Source organism: Triticum aestivum, chromosome 2A (assembly GCF_018294505.1).
Source record: "Triticum aestivum cultivar Chinese Spring chromosome 2A, IWGSC CS RefSeq v2.1, whole genome shotgun sequence".
NCBI lineage: Eukaryota > Viridiplantae > Streptophyta > Magnoliopsida > Poales > Poaceae > Triticum > Triticum aestivum.
Genome location: NC_057797.1, coordinates 72,234,913 through 72,259,800, shown reverse-complemented (window position 1 = coordinate 72,259,800; position 24,888 = coordinate 72,234,913). Strand labels below are relative to the sequence as shown.

The following is a 24,888-nucleotide window of genomic DNA, read 5'->3' as shown; positions in this document are numbered from 1 at the left end:
CATACACTCTACCCTATTTCTTAAAATTCATTTCCCCTCCTCGATCTCCTCTATCCATTGCCAGTTTGCGACCATGATGTGTGTCATGCTGAGGAACCATAACTTCAACCAAACATATTTATAAGCCCAGCACAACATTCATTACCCTTTGAGATCCTCGTGCGAGCTTCATCAACCCTGCCACTCAGTCCTCATCTCTCCCCCTCCTCGGCTCAACCTGTAACCACTATTTTCACTGTAATCCCTCTCTTGAACTACTCACGTTATAGCATATTCTTTTTTGAGTGCATTGGATACATATTTAATATATATATTGTCATGAGATTATTCCATATTTATTTTAGAATTGTTGAGGTTTGTTCATCAAAAGTTATCAGAGTGATGTATACAAAAATGGGATTGTGGGGTTGGCCTAACCAAGCATAGCACCCCCCAATCAAGAGAATGAGAAAACCTGGCTAAACTATGACCCCACTATTTGAAGCTCGCCCTTCGAAACATTTTACGAACAAAATAGGCGACATAGGCCCAAAGGGGGAGCAACTAACCAACGGTTGACCCTTAGGGGTCTTCTGCAAGGGTCACTTTTTTTGCCCTCGGTGTACGCCATGTGGTGCGTCCATCCACCGCCACATGTCGTGTGTTGGGCGCTTCCTCTGGATTTTTCTTGTTTTTTGCCGATTTTAGATGGTTCATTCTCGGGTTTTTTTCAACCTTTGGTTTTCTCTTGGTTTTTTCCCATGTTTTGGAGTTTTTTTTGTCAAGTATAGTTGTGCTTCCAAAAAAAATTGTGCTTTCACAAGAGGCACAGATTTGCTTCCGCGACAAGCACAACTGTGCTTTCTGAAAAAACATAGTTTGTGATTTCAATTTTTTTAAATTGTAACCGTTGCATCCGGGCTTCAGCTTTTTCTTCCTTTTCTGGTATTCATTTTTTATGTGAACCTGCTTTTTTGGTTTTCATTTTTCTTTCGGATTATGTTTTCTGGGTATTTGTTTTTCTTAAAAAATGAAGTTAGTTGAAGCCTATTAACATGAGATCTAATTTCTCGACGCAAGAAATCCATCGGTGAAAATGGTTTGGTATTTGGACGCATGGTTCAAGAGATAAAAAATGTTTTGAATAAAGGATGTACGAAAAAAAAACTCTCAGGTTGCAACAAGTGACACACATATAATGCATTACTTTTTTTTTGAGAAATTACAATGCATCACTTGTCGCCTCTGAAGGTAGAGAGTGACTTTTTTTTAAGGTTTGGGAGTGACCTTTACAAGAGATTACCCTTAACTAGCTAGTGATTTCGGCCCAAAGGGTCCAAATTTGTTTTTTTTCCTTTGAAAGGAAAGGGTCTAAGGTTTTGTTTAGCGAGAGATGGTGATGGGCCCAAACGGATCGATTTCGTGGGCTACGGCCCTTAATAAACCCCTCAACTAGGCGATGGCGAGTTGGCGACCCGCCGACCCACAGAGTCAAACCCAAGTGGAGGAAGCAGCGTGCTCTGGAAGGAGCCGGAGCCCGGGAACCCACACCGCCCCCAAATAAAACCACCGCCCGCCCGCCCGCCGCGCCCTCCTCGCCGGCGACCATGAATCCCTCCTCGCCGGAGCCCTCGCCGCCGGGGACCCCCTCGCAGGTCCTCAGCGTCCGCATCGTCTCGCTCGACTACTACATGGCGCCGCCCGTCCCCGGCCTCGACATCTCCTACAGCCCCTTCCACTGTACGCCCCCTTCCCCATTTGCCCCCTTTCTGAACTTTTTCTCCTCCCGCGCCGCGCTGAATTCTCTGACTGTCTGGTGGCCGCCGCAGGCGAGGAGGTGGAGGAGGTGCCGGTGATCAGGATCTACGGCTCCACCCCCGCGGGGCAGAAGACTTGCCTCCACATCCACCAGGTGGGTACCCCCCTTCTCTCTGCCCTTATTACCGTTCTTCACTCTTCACATTTCAGTATGCTTGCGTGATTCTCGCCACGTAGTCCTGGCTGCCTGGTTTTGGAATTTTGGAGGGAATGGGGAGTGCGGCGCGCCGAATTTGATGCTTGGAGGCTCAATTCAGCATGCCAGTTACCAAAGAGCAGTGTGGCACACCGAATTCGATGCTTGGAAGCTCAATTCAGCATGCCAGTTATTAGAGAGCAGTGTGGCAATTCAGGGGTGTGTTGCTCTGGTCTGGTCAGTAGTTAAGTTCATTCCATTTCCCTCAGGGAGGTTTGCTTGTTATTTGTAGCTGTGCAAACTTGCACCCATTGCGATGTTTGTCTTGAGAGTCCATGCTGCCTGTGTTCATACAGCTAATGCTGTTTGTGTTATTGCTTCCTCTGTTACTTGTGTCAGCAGTCCAACTGGAAGTTCTGTACCAGTTTCTTTTGGTAATGGGAATTGGGACACTGGTTAAGCTTTTGAATTTTAATCTCACAGCACATGTCTTCTTCCCTTGAAACCTATTATCGTCTTTGATGAACTGTTGTACTCCCTCCGATCCGTATTACTTGTCGCTGTTTTAGTTCAAATTTTGAACTAAAACCATGACACTTATTTTGGATCAGAGGGAGTACTAAAGTTGTACTAAAGCTGCGACAAGTAATATGGATCGGAGGGAGTATCATATACTCCAGTAGTTGATGATTAAATAGTAATCTCTATTGTATTCTGGCGACACAATGTTTCATCTACTTTCTAATGTAATAGTCTGAAGTTGTAAATCTCCTTTTGGTATTCAGTCCCTGCCGTACTTGTATGTACCTTGCCCAGAGGAGCTACTTCATAATATTGAAAGAGGTAACTGCATTTTCTAGATATGCACCCCTTATAAGATTGCTTGTGTTTTTACCGTTCCTTTTTCCGTTTACTATATGAGCTCTTTCTTGTTCTACATGATGTTTATCATTTCATATCAGCTGCATTCAACTTCTTACCAGGCAGTTGTTATTGCACGTCTTGTAAATTTTGTAGATATTACTTTCTCATATAGTTGGTAGTTAAGGTCTTACGGATTACCACTTCTAACTGTTTGTTCGAGGTACTAATATGATTTGTTGTTAAAAACATTAATTTACATGTTAAAAGCTTGCTCTACTTTACTTTTGCGACATAGTTACATAACATAAAGGATAGGATGAACTCTTAGTCTGAACGAGACCTAGTAGCACTTGTTTGGTTTTCTTTCTGATCAAAGGGGCATCCGTGTCAAGAAAAGCATCTGATGGTCAGGGGAAATTAATATGTCTTTTTTCTCTTTTCTTTAGGGAATTCATGTATGACTGGTCTATTGAGTGACCTCGAGAAAACTTTACAGGTAGAGTCCACTTAGTTGGTATGTTAACTTTCTCTTTTCGTGAGTATCATCATTTCCCCTGCAGAATCGCGGCCCAGCAAAAAGGAAGCATGTCCACGGATGTAGCCTTGTTCGAGCAAAGAAGTTGTATGGTTATCATTCATCCGAGGAGATTTTTGTGAAGATCTACCTGTATCCACAATTTAATCATTTACAGATCATTTCTTTTTGCTACAAATGTTTGAACCTGTGTAAATCATTTCTCACTTCCTTTTCTTGTTATTATTGTCTTGGAAAATATTAAATTATGAACATAGTTCATCTGATTGTTTGAAAACCATTTTTTAACCTTTTGGTATGGACTTATTTGTGAAACATAATACTTTACAAGCATTTTGAGGTAGCTACATAAGACAGGAAAGTGGAAATCGTGAAATATCCATGTCATTGTGTATTGACAATATTACTCGAAAAATATCCCTTTCTTTATGACTGCATATTCCTGAACCCTGATGACAACTTAGGAAGTCATGAGCGTTGAGTGGTTTGCTGAGTTACCTTCTGTTTTAACTGAAAACTTAGCATCAAATGTTTGAACCAAATGTTGTCATAGAAATTTTCTTGTGCAAACTGATAGATCAAATTATGCAGGGTTTCAGGTGCATGTAATCAATTGATGTTCTGTTATTTTTCTTATTTAATGAATGTATGCCTGCATTTTGTTCTCCTCCACGACTTTGTCATGCAACTGATTGCCTTGATTAATCTAAAGATATTATCCTCATAAGGTTTCTCGGGCCGCGACCCATCTATTGGTATGATACATTGAAGCTCCCTTCTGCTTAAGTTGTGGCTTTAGTATTTCCATATGGATGGGTACATGACTACAATTATGTCCTGATAGGTAGATAAGTCTGAACTGGAGGAATATTGTTATCTCCTCATTTCTGGATCATGTATCTTCTGTTTCACTAATTTCTGCAAAATTACTCTAGTAAGAGAGGTGCAATGTTTTTTTTACATCATTGCTCTCTATTGTTCTTTTGATCTGTGTCCATTAGCTATGCATTTAAGAATTACTCGATTTGTACACTAGTGGAAAATTGTAACTTTTATGGCGAACAGAGTTATGACAGAAAATTTTCATGGCTTGAAGCTGTGAAATCAGTAGTGTTCACCTTGGTGCTAGCGCTAGTAAGACATTAGACAAGCGCCTAGTGTGTCATGGCCGATTAGGCAGGGCTAGGCAGTTGTATAGTCATAACAAATCATCTAGAGAGCTGGCATGGATGACAACCTCTCTCTTGTAATGAATGTTTCTTAATTTTAAAACACCGGTGTATTTTGTGGTATTCCATGCAACTGTAAGTATATTTTTATGGAAATTGGAATCTCTTTTATGTAAAGTTTTATGCTATCCTTGCCGGGACTGATCGCAAGCTGTTTTGTTTCAGGGCGGTGCTGTTCTTGATAGAGTATTCCAGCCTTATGAATCACACATTCCATATCTTCTTCACTTTTTGGTGAGAGCGATGCTTTCTTATTCTGTTTTTATGGATGTCCTGAACTGCAAGACTATTGCCATTATGTCTCTTTTGCACAAGCATACAACTTAAGTACAATATTCCTGACTTGATGGTGCCAGTCTTGTTTGACACATTTGATATATATTTGAGTGATCTAAGATGATATTTCTGTTCAATGTATGTTTTAGATCGACTATAACTTGTATGGAATGGGCCATGTACATGTCACAGACTTCAAGTTCCGCCCTCCATTGCCAGGTGATTTTCATCCTAAGACTCTGCATAGGAAGGTGGACTCTTCTGATGAATCGGAGCACAAGGCAAGTTCTATGGATTTTGTTATGTCTATATCGAATGATTTCCATTTGAATCTATGTTATTTTTCGTGGGATATACATTATCCATTGCTTCTACTAAAAAACTCTACCTTCCTCTTAAAAATGTAGACACATTCATATAATGCTGCGATGAAAAACCCAATTATCTGGACATCATCAACAGTGCCACATGCTTTAATCCTGGGCGATTCTTCAACTTCACATTTCATGGAAGGATCCAGTTCGAACTTCAGAAAACGACATACTTTTATGATGCTTGAAGCTGACTCCAGAGTAGAAGGTCTGTTTGCTACATTCTAACAGCTACTATCTGTTATAAACTTATAATCCAGAAATTGCGCTACAAATTCCGGTTCCGCTTGTAGGAATCATAAACGAGAAGTATAAGATGTACACTTCTCTGTCACAAACAACGGCAGATACCAAAATGGTTCAGTCGCTTTTAGCAATTTGGGAGGTATCTTTCCTGCTCTATGTGCACATATGCTGCAAATTGTTACTTATTGCTAAACCTCTCATACCTGCTTTGCTTAGGAACTTGAGCACTTAAGACTACTGGATGAAACAAAACCTGCTGATATTGGTAGACCACCGCGGGATGCTGTTCTTAAAAGTTTTATTCATGGTATTAAGTATGAGAGTGCTCTTTCTGCGTTGGATCCAAAAGAGGAGGGGTCCCATCACAAAGATTCTGCCGTTGAAGCATCTGAAAAGCTTGAGAGGTGCTTTAAATCATTGACCGATGTTGTTGGGACTATCACATTCTCACAAAATGACTGCTGCGAAAATATTGGTAGTGATAATTCTGCTCAAAGAACATCTCAGTCATTTGACGAACATGAAAAGGTAGTTCTCAGATCTTAGTTATCTGGTTATGGCTTGATCTAAGTTATGCATATATTATTGGGTCAGTTTGTAGTGTTATCCAAAGCAGTTTATAAATAAGAAACATGCCGAACCAATTTTCCCAACCTATATAATGTACCTAAAATAGTTGTAAGGTGAAGAACTGCATTGTTTGGCTTCTGGCTGTTGGTAGCTGGTGCTCCTGGTGGTCCCAGAATAAATGCCTGACAAGCACCATAACCACGCCAAACAAAGCCACACTAATGGTCAAATTCGAGAGGTTGGAAGATAATTCTAGGTCTGTTATGAAGTGAGTACTTCAGATGGTAGAGGATGCCAGTCCAGGGTCACTTTTTGATCTTGCCAATTATTTTAGATGTGGGTTCTGATATTTCCCTTCTTGGGATTACGTGTGTGTATTTTGTCTGGCTACATTTGCATATTATGCTTTCGATTTGAATGTGTTTTTACTTTCTCCTGATAAATATAGCACCTCTTGTCACTTTCTTTTGTAGCATGTAGATTCTGAAGCACTTGGGCTTTTAAGCTGGATGGCCTCCTCACAGGCTGGAGAGGAGCCAACAACTGATGATGAATTAGTCAATGAAGTCATTCTGAGCCCTTTGTTCTCCAAGAAGTCCATTGAATTTGCTTTAGAGTCTGCTCACTTGGATTTCGATAGTGCTTCTCAGCAGGAGTGCCAGGATATTCTTGATACACTTGAACCCATGACTGGGGCAGAAGAATTGAATGCTAAGAACTCTTACCACAGTTCTCCAATGCTTGATGAGAGTACTTCAGTGGCCAATACTATTCCTCAGATTGATGGGTCTTCTGATGAAAAACAGAAAGGCCCCCAAGAATATGATCAGGGTAAAATTACTAGAAGAAAAATAGGAACAGCTAGTTACTCATCTAGTAAAAATAGTTCAAAGTTAGCAAGTAAGCATGGATGTACTGAACTTCTCTGGGGTTCTTTGCCTCTTTCTACTAAAAAGCGGTCACATGGAAATGCTGATGGTCCTGTTAAACTTTCTTCAGGCAGTGCAATGCCAACTGAGGATCCAAGTTCTTACAAGAGTAAAACTGAGAAGAACTCTTGTGATACCACAGACAACAATGACAAGGAATCTTCTGGTTCGATAGGTGAACATGGCTCAGCCTGTCTTTCTGTGAGGGATTTAATGAGGAGGAAGCGGAGGGGATCTTTTCAGCCTGAAAAGTTAGATTTTGGTTGTTCTGGAACTGCAGCATGCAACAAGGATAAAACCAGCGGAATCGTGATTTCTGGAGGATTAGAAGTGCATGACGTCACCAGTGGTCTTCCAAATTCAGAAACGTCTTATTCTGGTGGTGAATATGTACATATGACATTTGCGCAGAAGCCTCCAACTGGTTCGGAGGTTTCTTCGGCAAGCATTGAGCATCCTGAATGTAAGTTTCACAAGGAATATTCATTTTAACATGGTGCATGCAATTTACTTTAACTAGTGATGCTGGTATGCTGTTCAGATGTAAATTTTAGAAATTGTTGTGTTACCTCACCTGAGGTACCATGTTATTATGGTACAACATTATGTTTACTCAATTTGTTAGTACGACTGTTCACCTCATATTATACATATTCTCTGCTATTTTTCAGCTGCTAAACTGGGATCGGTTGACCCCCTTCCATTTTTCAATCAGACTGCTGAAGAGAATAAGGAGAATGGATCATTTCAGTATATGGGAAGTAGTGAATTCACATCTGATACTTTGGGTGTTCCAACTCATTTCCAAAATGATGGATCAGTCCTATATTTGCTGACGCATGCATTTTCACCGCCATCTGCAGCAGCTGTGGGCCAGTGGCTACCTCAACACACTTATTCCATTAGTGTCTCTGGTATAAGTAGTTTCCTGCATATATTAATTGCAATTTAGTTTACTGGCTTCCTTACAAACTACTCGTATCATTTTAGGTTACTTCAACTGTGGTGAGAATGTTACAGATGATCAGGAAATAGAACACCATCCTACTTCTACACCACATGCGGAAGCTCTTCCTTTGATGGCCAATTCTCCTGTACCCGGATCTGCTTCTGAGCATACAACAACAACGTTCATTGATACAGTTATGATGAAATCTGATCAGCCGAACAAAGAAAATAAAAAGTTGGATGATTGGCATGACTTTTCCCAGATCTCAGCTGAAGATGAGAAGCATAAGCTCACACCTCTCAGTCAAATTGGATTTCGTGACCCTGCTAGCACCGGTGGTGGACAACAACTGACGATACTTAGCATAGAGGTTCGACTATATTCTTCGTTCCTCCTAGGTAGCAGGGTGGTAATGAATTGTTCTTAGAGATTCTATGTTGTATGACCAAGACAGTTTTGACTTGGTAATGATTACTGACAGCAAAGTATGGGAAACCAGGCAAGGTAGAGTGACCTCTTGAAATTTCTTCCCACTATTTGACAGGTATTTGCGGAAAGCAGAGCAGAGCTGCGTCCTGATCCACGGTTTGATGCCATCAATGTTGTATCTTTGGCTGTCGAGGATGACGGTGACAATACTGTTGAAGTTCGTGTACTTATACGTGGAAACAATGACAAATCACAGGGGAGGAGGTTGTATGACGTCTTTTGATCTTTCAGTAATTTGTTGGTGGTTTCTTTTAGATTTCAATCGTGTCTCTGAATTTTCCTCTTCTGTTCATTGAGACCCTTTATCTATTTAGTTGTATTTGTCAAAGTGAACTCTGCAGAAGCCCATATCAGTAAGTTAACTGCTCTACTCAGCAGAATTCTGTAAAATGTGACAGGCCAGTTGCCATTGTTGCCGTTTCAGTTACAGTCTTAGTAGTTATTATGCCATGTGACCCACTCCCTTGGATATTAGATGAGTGACATCAACATGGCTAGGGTGGTGACAATTGCAACGGATGTCATATTTGGCATGCATGAGTATGCTAATTTGGGTTGCTAACTTACTAATTTCTTTGGAGAACTACAACACAAACGAAAAACCTAAGCTACTTCTTCCAGAGGCGTTTGCAACCCTTGGTGGGAGACCTACCGCCATCAATCTGCCTCTGCTATAATGCCATTAGCAACCGAAGTCTGGGACTCATCCTGGAGCACCCTGCTATTCCTTTCCTTCCACACCGTCCACTATTAAGGATTTAATAGAAAAATAGCCGGCTTACTGTGATGGTTAATGGTATTTTCTATTCATTTCTCATGCATCTGGACCTGAAGAATACATATAAATTTGATTTCTTTCCTTTATTCATGTTCTGGAACATAAACTGCATACTTGACATTTTGCTGTTCTAGAGTTGCGTCTTCATGTAATTGTTCTTCTTTGGCTTGGTGGTTCTTTTTCAAGTGTGTACAATCTTAGCTTGTTGGGTCGAGATGTATTTAATGCCTCTTTTCTTGTAACTGCAGAAACCTTGACGGAGTTATTGGTTGCAGTGTCGATGTCTTCCCGGAAGAGAGGAATCTTTTGTATCATCTTATCGATGCATTATGTTCAATTGATCCAGATATCCTAGTTGGATGGGAGATTCAGTTAGGATCTTTAGGATTTCTTGCTGAAAGAGCTGCTTATCTGGGTATAGGCTTACTGAAAAGAATCTCAAGGACACTACCACATGAGTCAAAATATCCACCTAAGAATCTAGCCCATGAGTCTAGTCAGGTGCCTGAAGCATCTCCTGCCGATGATGTTATTGTGGATGTCAGTGAGAATGATTGGAGTCATACTCATGCTAGTGGTGTACATGTTGGTGGGAGAATTGTACTAAACTTATGGCGTCTCATGCGTGGAGAAGTTAAGCTTAACAATTACTCCCTTGAAGCTGTGGCTGATGAAGTCCTGAGGCGAAAGGTACCATTAGTACCAAACAAGACATTGAATCGATGGTTTGCAACAGGTCCTGGACAAGGAAGACACCGGTGCATAGAATATGTTAACAGCAGAGCTATGCTCAACCTTGAAATAATAAATCAACTTGACCTGGTAAATGAATTTCCCTTCATTGCATTCTTGCCAGTACATCAACATATGGTTACTTGAGAGCTCCCTTGGTTTTTCCATATGAGATGTTTTATCAACTGGGCAGCCTGTCATTTTTGGTTTTACACCTGTTATAATTACAAATTAACAAGCTTGGTTAAGATGTTATGCCCGGAACAACTAGTAACTGATATTTTTTACGTTACCTGAATATTTGTAGCAAAAAGTTTGCTCCAAACTTTACCTGACTATTCCATGCAGGTCAATCGGACATCTGAACTTGCTCGTGTGTTTGGTATTGACTTCTTCTCTGTTCTTTCACGAGGGTCTCAGTTTCGTGTTGAATCTATGCTCTTGAGATTGGCTCATACACAGAACTACCTTGCAATTTCCCCAGGAAACCAACAGGTGCAATTCTTTGTCTCCTAGCAAAATTTAACTCGATTTCTGCGTAGACATGTTCTATACTTCCGTAGATACTCAGCCGCTTTTGCCTAGTAACACCAGTTCTAAGAAACAAATGCAAGAATGGCAGCTCTTGTTCATTGGCATACCTACCGAGAGGTATAACATTTATATTGGCTCTTTGTCCAAAGAGGCAAAGCCGGCCATTTTGTCTGCGGGGTCAATGAACTTGCTTTATGTAAATTGCCAAAGAAAAGGGTGTGGCAGGCTTAAGATTAGACAGGGACTGTTCTTCTAAGCCACCAGGAATTTTCTGGTTTAGAACACTGGTTCTTCACACGAACTAGAAATGTGATATATTTTCTGCTAACCTATCTCTTGACTGATTAGGATTTGGGGAAGTTGCCCGGACCCTAACCCTCAAATCCTGTGAGATTTGGGATTCACGAGCGCCCTTGCCCCCTGTATACTCGACTTAGTCACCTGCCTAGTTGTTGTAGTCCGCCTAGGGCCACCTCGCTTAGTGACCGAAGTCGCAACTAGGATCGACTTTGACACGCCTAGGTTTCAGGCTGCCTAGAGGGCGAACTATGGTCAAATTGTAGCGGACCCTAACGCCAATCGCCTAGACAGCCTAGTCAGCCTGCTTTTGAATCACTGCTAAGATGTTTTGGATATTATTGTGCATATATTCTAGTAGCTTGCCTGCATTTTAACAATTCACCAGTGCTACTTTACAGGTTGCTTCTCAGCCAGCCATGGAGTGCATGCCACTTGTAATGGAACCAGAATCAGCTTTCTACTCTGACCCAGTTCTCGTATTGGATTTTCAATCTCTTTATCCTTCCATGATAATAGCATATAATCTATGTTATTCTACTTGCTTGGGTAAAGTTTTCCCGTCGAAGTCCAGTGTACTTGGTGTCAGCTCATATTCAGCCGATCCGCATACGATCGCTGATCTGAAAAATCAGCTGATTCTTACTCCAAATGGGGTTCTGTATGTGCAACCGGAGGTAATGATCTTGTTTACTCTCGGACATTGCAGATTTTCTTGTGTCGCTCAGTCATATCTAGTACTTTTCCTATTGATGCTAGACTAAGTACCACCAGTTGACAGGCAATATTGAAATACCTCCCACATATAGTTGTTATACCATCTACGGATGACTATGTTGATAGTGGCTATATTCTTGAAAACATTGCTTAGTGCTGCATTTTCTATACATCCCGACACTGTTTTATCTTTTGCACACTCCTTCCCATTGTTAGGCGTGCACAAGGAATGAGCATCTCGCACCAGACTGACCTTTTGAACACATTTTCAATGCCATTCTGCAGGTCAGAAAAGGTGTAGTGCCTCGCCTTCTTGAGGAGATACTGTCAACCAGAATTATGGTGAAGCAAGCACTGAAAAAGCTAGCTCCATCTCAGAAGGTTCTGCAGAAGGTATTTGCTTCTATACTTTCTTGAACATTTTACAGAAGCCCTAAATTTCTTGATTTTTTTGATTAAGTATGATACGATATGACTTACTAGAAAATCTGGGTTAATGTATAATGGTAATGGTAATGTATTTATTTTCCAGATACTCAATGCTCGGCAACTTGCTCTGAAGCTGATAGCTAATGTAACGTATGGTTACACAGCTGCTGGGTTCAGTGGTCGTATGCCCTGTGCAGAGCTTGCAGACAGCATTGTTCAATGTGGTCGTAGAACGCTTGAAACAGCAATATCATTTGTCAATCAGCATCCCTTGTGGAATGCTAGGGTTGTGTATGGTGATACTGACAGGTATTTTTGTGCATTTCTCATGATATTTTCTTTGAATTATACTTAAATATTGTACGAAGCTAATTATTTCTGCTGTAGTATGTTTGTTCTTCTAAAAGGGCGATCTAGGGAAGAAGCATTCAGAATAGGAAAGGAAATTGCCTCTTTAGTGACTGCGATTAATCCGGATCCAGTCACTTTGAAGTTTGAGAAAGTGTACCATCCCTGTTTCCTTCTTACAAAGAAGAGATATGTTGGCTATAGCTATGAAAACCCCGAACAGAACGAGCCAATCTTTGACGCAAAGGGGATTGAGACAGTGCGGAGAGATACATGCCCGGCGGTTGCGAAGATGTTAGAACGATCTCTTAGAATAATGTTTGAAGAACAAGACTTGGTCAAGGTAAGGGGTGTTTCTTAATCTCTTCGACTTTACGAGGAGGGTCTTCCCTGTAGCAGTGTCAGGTATATAGCTTCATGGCCTTTTATTCTTGCAGGTTAAATCGTATGTGGAGCGTCAATGGACACGGATATTATCAGGAAAAGTTTCTATTCAGGACTTCATTTTTGCAAAGGAGGTTCGTCTTGGTACTTACAGTGCAAGGGCGTCCTCGCTGCCACCTGCAGCAATTGTTGCAACAAAAGCAATGTTGTCTGATCCACGGGCAGAACCACGTTATGCAGAGAGAGTGCCCTATGTTGTTATCCATGGGGAACCAGGGGCTCGTCTCGTCGATATGGTCATTAATCCATATGGTCTGCTAGAAGTTGGATCCCCTTATAGGTTAAATGAATTATATTACATAACCAAACAGATTATTCCAGCACTACAACGTGTCTTTGGACTCCTAGGTGTTAACCTAAATAAATGGTTTAAGGAGATGCCTCGCCCCACACGGTCAACACTCGCGAAACGCCAGTCTGCTTTGGGTCACGGTTCTCGTGATAGCAGTTCCATCCGATTGGGATGGAACAAGAAACCGTCCGCCAAAGTAGCCAGGATAGATACTTATTATATGTCGAGCCACTGTACTATCTGTGGTGATACAGTTCAAGGATCAGAAACTTTTTGCAGTTACTGTTTGAAAAATGAAGCTGTTGTTGCCACTGTAGTCACTGGCAGGACATCAAAATTGGAGCGAGAAATCCAACATCTTGCTGCTGTAAGTTCTTATTAGTTTTATACTTCTCTTATTTGAATTCCCCACTGGAAAATGAAATCATTGCATGGAATACTAAAATTAAAACTAACACTTATGTTTCTTGACATTTTTGTATAACATGAACTAAGCATCAGAAATATTGAAATTCTAGTCTTTCTTAATGTACTTGACCACTATTTGAAGTGCAACAATCCTTACAAACAACAACAACAAAGCCTTTAGTCCCAAACAAGTTGGGGTAGGCTAGAGGTGAAACCCATAAGATCTCGCAACCAACTCATGGCTCTGGCACATGGATAGCAAGCTTCCACGCACCCCTGTCCATAGCTAGCTCTTTGTCGATACTCCAATCCTTCAGGTCTCTCTTAACGGACTCCTCCCATGTCAAAATCGGTCGATCCCGCCCTCTCTTGACATTCTCCGCACGCTTTAGCCGTCCGCTATGCACTGGAGCTTCCGGAGGCCTGCGCTGAATATGCCCAAACCATCTCAAACGATGTTGGACAAGCTTCTCCTCAATTGGTGCTACCCCAACTCTATCTCGTATATCATCATTCCGGACTCGATCCTTCCTCGTGTGGCCACACATCCATCTCAACATACGCATCTCCGCCACACCTAACTGTTGAACATGTCGCCTTTTAGTCGGCCAACACTCCGCGCCATACAACATTGCGGGTTGAACCGCCGTCCTGTAGAACTTGCCTTTTAGCTTTTGTGGCACTCTCTTGTCACAGAGAATGCCAGAAGCTTGGCGCCACTTCATCCATCCGGCTTTGATTCGATGGTTCACATCTTCATCAATACCCCCATCCTCCTGCAACATTGACCCCAAATACCGAAAGGTGTCCTTCCGAGGTATCACCTGGCCATCAAGGCTAACCTCCTCCTCCTCACAGCTAGTAGTACTGAAACCGCACATCATGTACTCGGTTTTAGTTCTACTAAGCCTAAACCCTTTCGATTCCAAAGTTTGTCTTCATAACTCTAACTTCCTATTTACCCCCGTCCGACTATCGTCAACTAGCACCACATCATCCGCAAAGAGCATACACCATGGGATATCTCCTTGTATACCCCTTGTGACCTCATCCATCACCAATGCAAAAAGATAAGGGCTCAAAGCTGACCCCTGATGCAGTCCTATCTTAATCGGGAAGTCATCGGTGTCGACATCACTTGTTTGAACACTTGTCACAACATTATTGTACATGTCCTTGATGAGGGTAATGTACTTTGCTGGGACTTTGTGTTTCTCCAAGGCCCACCACATGACATTCCGCGGTATCTTATCATAGGCCTTCTCCAAGTCAATGAACACCATATGCAAGTCCTTATGCTCCCTATATCTCTCCATAAGTTGTCGTACCAAGAAAATGGCTTCCATGGTCGACCTCCCACGCATGAAACCAAACTGATTTTTGGTCACGCTTGTCATTCTTCTTAAGCGGTGCTCAATGACTCTCTCCCATAGCTTCATTGTATGGCTCATCAGCTTAATTCCACGGTAATTAGTACAACTCTGAACATCCCCCTTGTTCTTGAAGATTGGTACTAATATACTCCGTCTCCATTCTTCTGGCATCTTGTTTGCCCGAAAAATGAGGTTGAAAAGCTTGGTTAGCCATACTATCGCTATGTCCCCGAGACCTTTCCACACCTCAATGGGGATACAATCAGGGCCCATCGCCTTGCCTCCTTTCATCCTTTTTAAAGCCTCCTTCACCTCAGACTCCTGGATGCGCCGCACAAAACGCATGCTGGTCTCATCAAAGGAGTCATTCAGTTCAATGGTAGAACTCTCATTCTCCCCATTGAACAGCTTGTCGAAGTACTCCCGCCATCTATGCTTAACCTCTTCGTCCTTCACCAAGAGTTGGCCTGCTCCGTCCTTGATGCATTTGACTTGGCCAATATCCCTCGTCTTCCTCTCCCGGATCTTAGCCATCTTATAGATGTCCCTTTCACCTTCCTTCGTGCCTAACCGTTGGTAGAGGTCCTCATATGCCCGACCCCTTGCTTCACCAACAGCTCGCTTTGCGGCCTTCTTCGCCATCTTGTACTTCTCTATGTTGTCTGCACTCCTATCCAGGTATAGGCGTCTGAAGCAATCTTTCTTCTCTTTAAGCGCCTTCTGGACATCATCATTCCACCACCAGGTATCTTTATCTTCGCTTCTCCTTCCCCTGGACACTCCAAACTCCTCCGAGGCCACCTTACGAATGCAAGTCGCCATCTTCATCCACACATTGTCCGCATCCCCTCCTTCCTCCCAAGGGCCCTCCTTAAATACCCTCTCCTTGAACACCTGAGCTACCTCCCCCTTGAGCTTCCACCACTTCGTTCTAGCGACCTTGGCACGCTTATCCCGCTGGACACGAATCCGAAAGCGGAAGTCAGCAACCACCAGCTTATGCTGGGGTACAACACTCTCCCCAGGTATCACCTTACAGTCTAGGCACGCACGCCTATCTTCTCTTCTCGAGAGGATGAAATCAATCTGGCTAGAGTGTTGGCCACTACTAAAAGTCACCAGATGTGATTCTCTCTTTCTAAAGAGGGTGTTAGCTACAATCATGTTGTAGGCTAGAGCAAAGCTTAAGACATCTTCTCCTTCTTGATTCCTGATGCCATAGCCAAAGCCCCCATGCGCCCCTTCAAAACCTGTGTTAGATGTACCCACGTGGCCATTGAGGTCTCCTCCTATGAAGAGCTTCTCACCAATCGGTACACTCCTAACCATGTCTTCCAAGCCTTCCCAAAACTCCCTCTTGGTGTTCTCATTGTGGCCTACTTGCGGGGCATATGCGCTGATAACATTGAGAACCAAGTCCTCAGCTACCAGCTTGACCAGGATAATCCGGTCCCCACGTCTCCTGACGTCTACCACTCCATACTTGAGGCTCTTGTTGATCAAGATGCCTACGCCATTTCTGTTTGCAGCCGTCCCCGTGTACCACAGCTTGAAGCCGGTATCCTCCACCTCCTTCGCCTTCTGTCCTCTCCATTTGGTTTCTTGGACGCAAAGGATATCAACACCTCTCCTCACTGCTGCATCAACTAGCTCCCGAAGCTTCCCTGTCAGAGACCCTACGTTCCAGCTACCTAAGCGAATCCTCCTAGGCTCGGCTAGCTTCCTTACCCTTCGCACTCGTCGAGTCAAATGCGAAGACCCTTGCTCATTTTCCACTACATCCGGGCGCCGATGTAGCGCGCCACTAAGGATGCGACGACCCGATCCTCGCTCACTTGCCACCGTATCCGAATCAAGATACGGCGCGCCACTTGGGGGTGACGGCCCGGCCCTTGCCCAATTTCCACCACACCCGGGTTCCGATGTGGCGCGTCGCTGAGAGGGTTACGCCCCAACGAAAATCTTTTGGGTTTCATCTCCATAAGAGTGGCTGAGTTTTTACGTTGGCTCGCCAAGCCTATCACAACCCTCCTCCTTTACCCGGGCTTGGGACCGGCTATGTTGAGACAACATAGGCGGAGTTGTTTAATAATGTTGTCCATGAAACAGAAATCCCTTAAGACAAGTTGTTTCAGCTGACAGTTAACTTTTGAATGCTGTCCAGGTATGTGGCCACTGTGGCGGCGCGGACTGGATCATGGAAAGTGGGGTCAAGTGTGTTTCGCTTGCATGCCCGGTGTTCTATGAGCGTCGGAAGATTCAGAAGGAGTTGAGAGTCGTCTCGGAATCCGCTGGAGAAGCTGGCTATTATCCATTCTGCTGCGGGGAGCTATTCTGACTTTGTATTCTTGTTGTTAATATCTTGTACATTGTACATCTGTAAAATGTACAATCAGACTGTAATTATGTTGTTGTAACTCATAGCATTGTTATGTACCAGTGTGTGTAGCAAAGGAGTATATAATGTGTAACAACACACATCCTCATTTGAGAGGGCAAGAAAAAGTTACCCACCAGTTTGTTTCCGAATGGTGTTTTCTGTCTTGACCACCCCCCTGTGCTAGAAATTCAAAGGTCGTGATACCTTATGGTTGCGTATTCATGCTTAATTTTGAAAGGATTGTAGTTTTGAAGAGAGTACTCGTACATGTAATAGTATGAGCAAACTTTTTGTCAGACATGAATATTTTTCTGACTTATATTGTTAGATCTGTTGATGGCCAGGTGAGCAAGGATCAGATTCAGGAGGTTTTTAGATCGATGTGCAATCCACCAGCAAAAGAAGTATGGCTCTGAGGCACTGAAGACCGACGACCAGCAAAAGAAGTATTGTTAGATATCCTCATGCTTGATTTTGACAAGAGTATGAGCACTTTCTATTTTCTCAGCTGCCGAGTTCTTTTTTTTTTTTAGAATCCACTGCCAAGTTTGATAAGACCCAATTTCAAAGCATCCAGGCTCCCTCCTTCACCACACTGGAAATCCAAATGTACCCCCAAAGGTTTAGGAGGGATCTCTTCTTGCTTTCTTACATAATGAAGGGTGGGTGAGCTTGCTACCTGTTTAAACTCTGGCTTGCACAGTTTGATGAGCCTTTCTGAGCCTCAAATTCTTGTGCATTCTCCCCCACGCTCTTGTTGTATACTAATATTCTCTCTTGTACTACCTCTAGTGAGCTAAAACATCTTATATTTGCTTAGAAGTACATATTTCCCTTCTAATAAAATTTGCTGATGGGGGCTAGGGCCTCCCTACAGTTTTCTCGCTCAGAAGAGAGAAAACAAAACAATGATCAGAGCCTGTAGGCCCTTGCTTATGTTTGGATGTTAACCTAAACCAACCATACTTTTTTTTGCCATAGCCAAATTTTAGACTCTTGTTTGGATGGTTGCCGATACTTGGCAACCAAAACCTTGACCAAAATATTTGCTAGCCAAATTTTAGACTCTTGTTTGGATGGTTGCCAATGCTTGACAACCAAAACCTTGACCAAAATATTTACTAGCCAAATATTAGTAGGGCTATAGCTTGGGCTCAAACCAACAAACCCTTAAGACCGATGAGCATCTGGGTGAAACACAGGGAGAAAATTGGAACATAGTTCAGCCCAACTCCCATGTTGGCGAACAAGTTTAATTCTGATATAAGGTTACATTATTTTCAGCTCCATGCAGTTTGTTTACAGGGTTCATTGCATGGAGGCCTAACTATAGAACATCACCCATAGTGACGAGGACGACTGGGCGTTCGAAGGCGTGGTCTTGCTTTTATTCCTAGAACCATGGGCTGTCATCTACAGAGCGGATTGGAACAGCATCTCAGCCAGTTCCTGCATAGGAAAACAGGCAACAAAAGGTCGTAAGGAACAATCGTCAGTCAGCGCAAGAGATATATTTGCATTATGCAGTGAAAGACAAGCGGCCTAGGTTTATCACTCCGTTTACCTGTTTGCCGGATGGAACGGTTGGCTCGCCCCACTCCAAGACCTTCTTTTCTAGCGTTTCAAAGTCTCCCTTTCCAGCCTGTTTCAAACCATAGCCAGTGTTACCACCACAATTCAATCTCTTTGAGTAAACAAGTCCAAACTTGCTAATTTGTGTACCTCGATCATGGCGCCAATCTCAGTGTCAAAGCTCTGGTAGCGCTTGCGGACAAGCTCGTCCAGGGAACCATCCTAATAACATCGAAAACAGAACTTCCATTTAGGTAAAGGCATGTGCAAACTTTACCAGGTCATGAACTAATTAGCCCCCAGTTACCTCAATCAGCTTGGCAACATTGCGGAGGCCACGGGCCATGGTGTCCATCCCAGAGATATGGGCAATAAACAGGTCCTCAACATCAGTACTCTCCCTCCGCCTGTCACCACAAAACAATTCCATGTCAGCCAAAGTTTCTGTCAAACCAAAGCACAATTCACAGAACAGCAATGATAGTGAGAGCTAACAATTTGGCGTCGAAGTTGAAGCCACCAGGTGCAAGTCCATCCTGCAACCGTATCAAGCAGAACAAATCATGAGCACTGTTACCTGAATGAAATGGTAACCAACACATGATACTGTACAAGAGACTTCTGATTCAGAAAAGGTAAAAGAAATGATTAATTCCACTCACGTTCTTAACTACACTTGACATAATCAAGGTAGCTTCTGAAATGTCTGTAAGGAACTCATCCGTGTCCCAACCTGCCGACATGTAAGAGTTGAAATGTTAAGCTACTAAGCGTGTAACAGGGATTCTAACAAGTCACAGCCATTATATGAACTACACACATACCAACTTGTGGATCACCAGTGTTTGCATCAATGTTTCCAAGAATATCATTAATGCGTGCAGTCTCAAGCTCATGATGGCAGCTGCAGAACACAAGTTTTAGATGCAGTTATAGTACTTGTATAACTTTAAGCTGTCATGACTGGATTTAGGCGAGCAAGAAACTTACCTATGCCCAGAGAGAGTAGCATGGTTGCACTCGACATTTATCTTGAATTCTCCTGTATCACCAAATTATTAAAAAAAAGAATCCATTTTATTTTAAAGAAAGAATGTTCTAAGATGATTCTCAGGAAAACATGGTTAAACTCCAGTGCTTCATTTGCATAAAATTGTTGCAAATATAAACATAAACATACGTAAAAACAGGAATGGTGATACTAAATGATTTGTTTTGGCCACATTTCAAAGATTACCTGTAAGACCAAACTTCTGTAGGAAAGAGAATGTAGTTGCAACATCCCAGTCATACCTGCAAGCAAAAAGTAAGTATTATTCTTTCCAGTCCTCTTAACATTTTCCTATATTCTCCAGACAAGAAACATACTGATGCTTTGTTGGTTCTTGTGGTTTAGGCTCTATCAACAATGTTCCTGAAAAAAAAAGGGATTCAGACACTCAGTATCTCCAATTATCATAAAGCGGAACAATCAAACTATTTACTGTCAAATTTGGGAGACTCGAACCAGAACATCAAGTATAGCACTGCATACCGTTAAAGCCAATCTTCTTCTTGTGGTTAACAGCAGCTTGAAGAAAGTTAGCCTGGACAACAGAAGAACGATTTATCAAATCTAGAATTTTTTTAGAACATTTACACATAATTTGTACTACAAACTACACCAAGTAGAAAGACACAAAAAGATAAGTATGTCTAACCCATACCAAATGTTCAAGTTCTCTCTTCATATCTGTATTGAGAAGAGTTTGGTAACCCTCTCTTCCACCCCAGAATACATAGTTCTCACCGCCTAGGTAGTGAGTAACCTGGAAGGGAATACAAATCAAGTTAAACAACTAACCAAAAGGAAGGCTTCCTATGATATTCAGACACAACCGACCTCCAAAGCTTTCTTCACTTGAGCAGCAGCATAAGCATACACCTTGACCTCTGGGCTGCAGCATCAGTGAAGGCCTTGCTTAGTTCCAAGTCATAACTCAAATTCACAAATGCAGTGAAATTTAGTACCCACCTAGTAGCAGCTCCGTGCATGTAACGTGGATGCATGAAAAGCTGTGCAGTCCCCCACAATGGCTTTATATTGGTCTCACTCTACATGATGTTCAGAGTATATTTTTGAGCAAAGAGCGGAAAAAAGTTGTACTGTAGGAAAACTAAATGTTGAAACATTTTAAGGTTGTAGCAGTAACCTGGAGTTGCTTTGCCAGCTGAACTATCTCATCCAAGTTAGCATTTGTTTCCTGCAATGTGAACAGAAGACCCGTAAGACAGAGAATACTGACCTTTCAGGGCCTAGGAGCCAAGGTAGTCAATATACAGCGACACTGTCTTGAGATATATTATGGTGACATCATTTTTCAGATAAACTACAGTGACACCCTGAGATGCTATTTTAGACAGAGCAATCTTCTGGAATAAAGTTCATTTCTACTTGTTGTTGCTTGTAAATTATGATGATCAGTTCGGTCCTATTGTGCTCTATGAATAGATGATCCAAAACAAGTACTCCCTCCGATCTATATTAATTGTCGCTGATTGAGTATTCTTTTCAGTCACAGGGCAAGTATAAAACTAGCTGTACAACATAAGCAACCATATTCCTTGTGTTGAAAACATAGACATGTCCTCCTTGTAAATAATCATATCAAACTGCTCTAGTACCGGCACTACCAGTCTCAACTCCCTAACTCAGGGTTGCAACTTGCAACTTCAGGAATCATTCTGATAAAATCATACCGCGAGTGTCTTGCCATCAGGGGCGATGTCCCTGTCATGGAAGCACCACCTCTCAACTCCAAGCTTCTCCATGAACTCGAAGTGAGCTTTCACTGAAAAAAAGTTGAATGCATAAGTTGTTGATTCCAACAAATATGCAATTTCATAACGCCTGGGCCTAAATCACAAGATCAGATAATTATCATACTTCTTCTCTTAGCCATGGCCAAGGAATTGGTGCCATCCTCCCAAGGCCAGTTCTTTGTGGCTGCACCAAAAGGGTCTCCTCCAGTACCCCGGAATGTATGCCAGAACGCCACGCTGAACCGCAACCAATCCTATAGCACAGAACAAATATATAATCCTACTGTAGCACATGATGTAAAAGCAAACTAAAAAAGATCTGCTAACAAAAAGACATAGTTCTGCAAATCATACTTTCATTTTCTTTCCAAGGATCACTTCCTCCGCGTTATACCACTTGTAAGAAAGCGGCTTCTTGCTGGTAGGACCCTGCCACACAATTGTTCAAGGACAAATGTTATAAAACTGAAAGCAACCCGTTGACAGCACATAATCTGTTTCAGTTCAGTGTCAATGGCCTCACCTCATATCTGATCTTGGTAATGCCGGGGAAGAACTCGCCCTCCCAGTCATCAGAAGCGGCATCGCCGCACTTGGCGTCGATGTCGGCCGGGCAGGTTTCCTGCGCGGCAATCTGCAAGGCGCAACCAGATCAGAAGCAGGATCAGGTTAAGCTCATGGATCAAATCGCCATGGGCATCAATCATTCAAATCAAAGAAGACCGCAAAGTTGGCAATCGCTCACCGCAGCGGACAGGCAGAGGGACGACGCGACCAGCAGGACCAAGAGCTCCGCGCCCTTCCTCATACCGAAACGTCTCTGCAACTGAAACAAAACAAATGTATGCATCGATCAGTGACGCGAGGATCCACTCCGTAGGCCAGAAATGTGATTTTTTTTCTATCCGCGGGTCCCGATTCCCAGCTTGTCGATCGAATCCCCAATCCTGTTACAGATAAAATCGCTTCTAGTCTAGAACTAGAACTCTACCAGTACTCCAGCGCGCAGCTAAGACGTGACACCCGCGACAAACCCGGACGGATTGGCGATGAGCAAGAATTCAGATGGGATTTTGCGGCAGCGAAGTGACGGCGCTGATACCCCGCGACGTCGAGGAGGCCGGCGGGGATCTCATCTCCAGCCGGAGCTGGCCGCGCCGGCTAGCCGGTACTGATACGGAGGAGGAAGCAAAGGACGAAGAAGTCGGGGGAGCTCACCGCGGCGGCCGCCGGAGAAGTGGGAGGCAACCAGCTCCGCGATCCGTGCGGGGTTGGTTAAGCGGCCGGATAGGGATTAGGGGAGAGTGGCTGAAGTGTTACTTTTTCTCCTTCGGATCAGAGGAGGCTCGTGTGCAGTCCACTGCCCCTCTCCGCTGGTTATTTATATAGCGCGGCGGCGGCTGACGCGATAAATCGGCGTGTCATTATCCGGATCGAGCGACGTGGGGTTGTTATCCGGACGAAACAGTGGCTAACTACGCTCGCGCATGCCCCGGGACCGGGAGGGCCTGCTTCTGTTGCGGCCTTCGTTTTACCAGACTTCGATTCGATTTCTTTTTCATTTCGATTTTCTTTTTCGAAATTTGTCTTTTCCCCTAAAAATACAGTAAATTGTTTTTCCGGAGCCTGCTTCGGCTGGCGCGCGCGGTGATGGGGTACGGTCGGGTCGGGTCGTGTCGTGTCGTGTGCTATTGGATTTGATCTTGGGATGAGCATGCGACGGCGTATTGCTTTTTCGGAGACTGCTTTGGCGGGCGCGCACGGTGATGGCCTGGTTGGTACGGGCGTGTCGTGTCGTGTCGTGTCGTCTGCTCTTGGATTTGATCTTGGGATGAGCATGCGACGGCGTATAGTTGATTATCACGATGGGCTCGCGGCCTAACGGAGAAAAGATGCTTTGATCCTACTACTGCCTGCGAACCAATATGGAGTTAGATGATTGGAGGGACAATGGTATCTTAGCTTATCGGGGTTTAAATTTTGGGTGCTCGCATTATTTCTGAATTTATTACAGGATTTCTGACGATGTGTTTTCAGTGGGAGGGGACATTCCCAACAACGAGGAGGCGCTTATGATGACTTTGTAAATCTCAAGATAATACGACGGCTTAGCCTCTCGAAGGCGTTCATAGAGATACGATGTGTGTGTATGCGTTTATAAGGATGAATATATGCGCATATGTGTAAGTGCTTTGCGTGTGTATTGTTGTGTTAATAAAAAGATCCTACTACTGCGTAACCCCAAGACCAAGACTGTGATGTTTCAACAAACAAGAAAGAAGGTTTTTCTCGAAAGGAAAAAGGTACTGTGTGTGTCGCGTTCTCGTCCAGCTATCGTTGGTGCACGGGATGGATGTGCCGCTCTTGTCACGCGCATGAATGAACAGAGAGAAGACGCCACATCTCAGTCCCGCCGTTCCACGGATTGCTAACACCCGCCTTTCGGCACGCACGTCAAGGAAGAAGAATCAAGGATCAAAATTATGTTAGAGCACTCACACCCGCGCCTCAAACCCCCCCTCGTGCGCACGGCCGAACGTCCGGCCCGTGACCGGTAAGAAAAATCTGAGCCGAACGAACGCCACAAAACCGGGGCTTAAACGTACAGACTGACTGACATCCTTTATATCCAGCTAAAATATGGATGCATATGAGAAGGTCTAGACGTGTTTGCCACGTCGGACTCGTCCCATGCTGGCAAACCCTAGCACTTAACTTCACTTCACTCGGCCATCCAAGCTCCCGTCCGACGATTTCTGGCCTTCTCCAGCATGGCAGGTAGCGGATCAGACGACAACCAGTACAGATACGTCGACTGGGGTGTCGTCTCGTGTGGTTTGGAGGAGGCAATGGCCATCCGCATTGCACTCCGCCGCTCCCGGGAGGACAACGCCCGACCAACATCGGGCTCTGTTCAGCGTGAGTTGATTACGTCGTTGCATCAGGCGCTCGGGATCCTCCGAGGATGGATCATCGCGGTCCTCCCAGGAGCCTCCCAGTCTCCCTTTCCCCATCAAGCCATCACCGGTCCGCCAGAGTATGAGTCACACCGGGACCGGTGTGCCCGTCATGGGAAGGAGAGGATGAGGGCGGCCGAGGCCCGCCTCGTTGCTGACATGGCGGTGCTACTTCTTGAGCTTGTGTTGGTTTTTTTCTTGAAGAGAAAAGGATGATGCAGCAAAGTAGAGATAATTATTTTCCTCAGTTAAAAACCAAGGTATAAATTCAGTAGGAGATACAAGCAAGTCTCCAATCTATGCACCTGCACAAATAACCAAACACTTGCACCCAATACGATAAAGGGTTGTCAATATCTTCACGGCTAATTGGAAAGGTGAGATATGATAGAGATAAATATAAAAGATTAGTAAAACGTAAAACAAAGTAAAAA

The 24,888-nt window shown here is 43.5% G+C and overlaps 1 protein-coding gene and 1 pseudogene across 1 annotated transcript; one reads left to right on the top strand and one right to left on the bottom strand.

Annotated features, from left to right (window-relative positions):
* Nucleotides 1–1,461: 1,461 nt before the first annotated feature.
* Nucleotides 1,462–17,268, top strand: LOC123187570 (DNA polymerase zeta catalytic subunit-like; annotated as a pseudogene).
* A 1,062-nt stretch (nucleotides 17,269–18,330) lies between these two features.
* LOC123187571 (xylose isomerase) lies at nucleotides 18,331–22,986 on the bottom strand. Its single transcript, XM_044599472.1, has 21 exons — nucleotides 22,716–22,986; nucleotides 22,243–22,323; nucleotides 22,021–22,131; nucleotides 21,852–21,926; nucleotides 21,622–21,751; nucleotides 21,435–21,526; nucleotides 20,888–20,938; nucleotides 20,710–20,789; nucleotides 20,578–20,632; nucleotides 20,402–20,503; nucleotides 20,230–20,281; nucleotides 20,064–20,109; nucleotides 19,933–19,988; nucleotides 19,686–19,737; nucleotides 19,520–19,599; nucleotides 19,358–19,428; nucleotides 19,191–19,231; nucleotides 19,003–19,102; nucleotides 18,846–18,917; nucleotides 18,688–18,765; nucleotides 18,331–18,572 (listed from the first exon to the last, which is right to left on the bottom strand). Exons 2-21 carry the CDS (start codon nucleotides 22,303–22,305, stop codon nucleotides 18,537–18,539), a joined length of 1,443 nt encoding a protein of 480 aa, XP_044455407.1. The 5' UTR covers nucleotides 22,306–22,323; nucleotides 22,716–22,986; the 3' UTR covers nucleotides 18,331–18,536.
* Nucleotides 22,987–24,888: the final 1,902 nt, after the last annotated feature.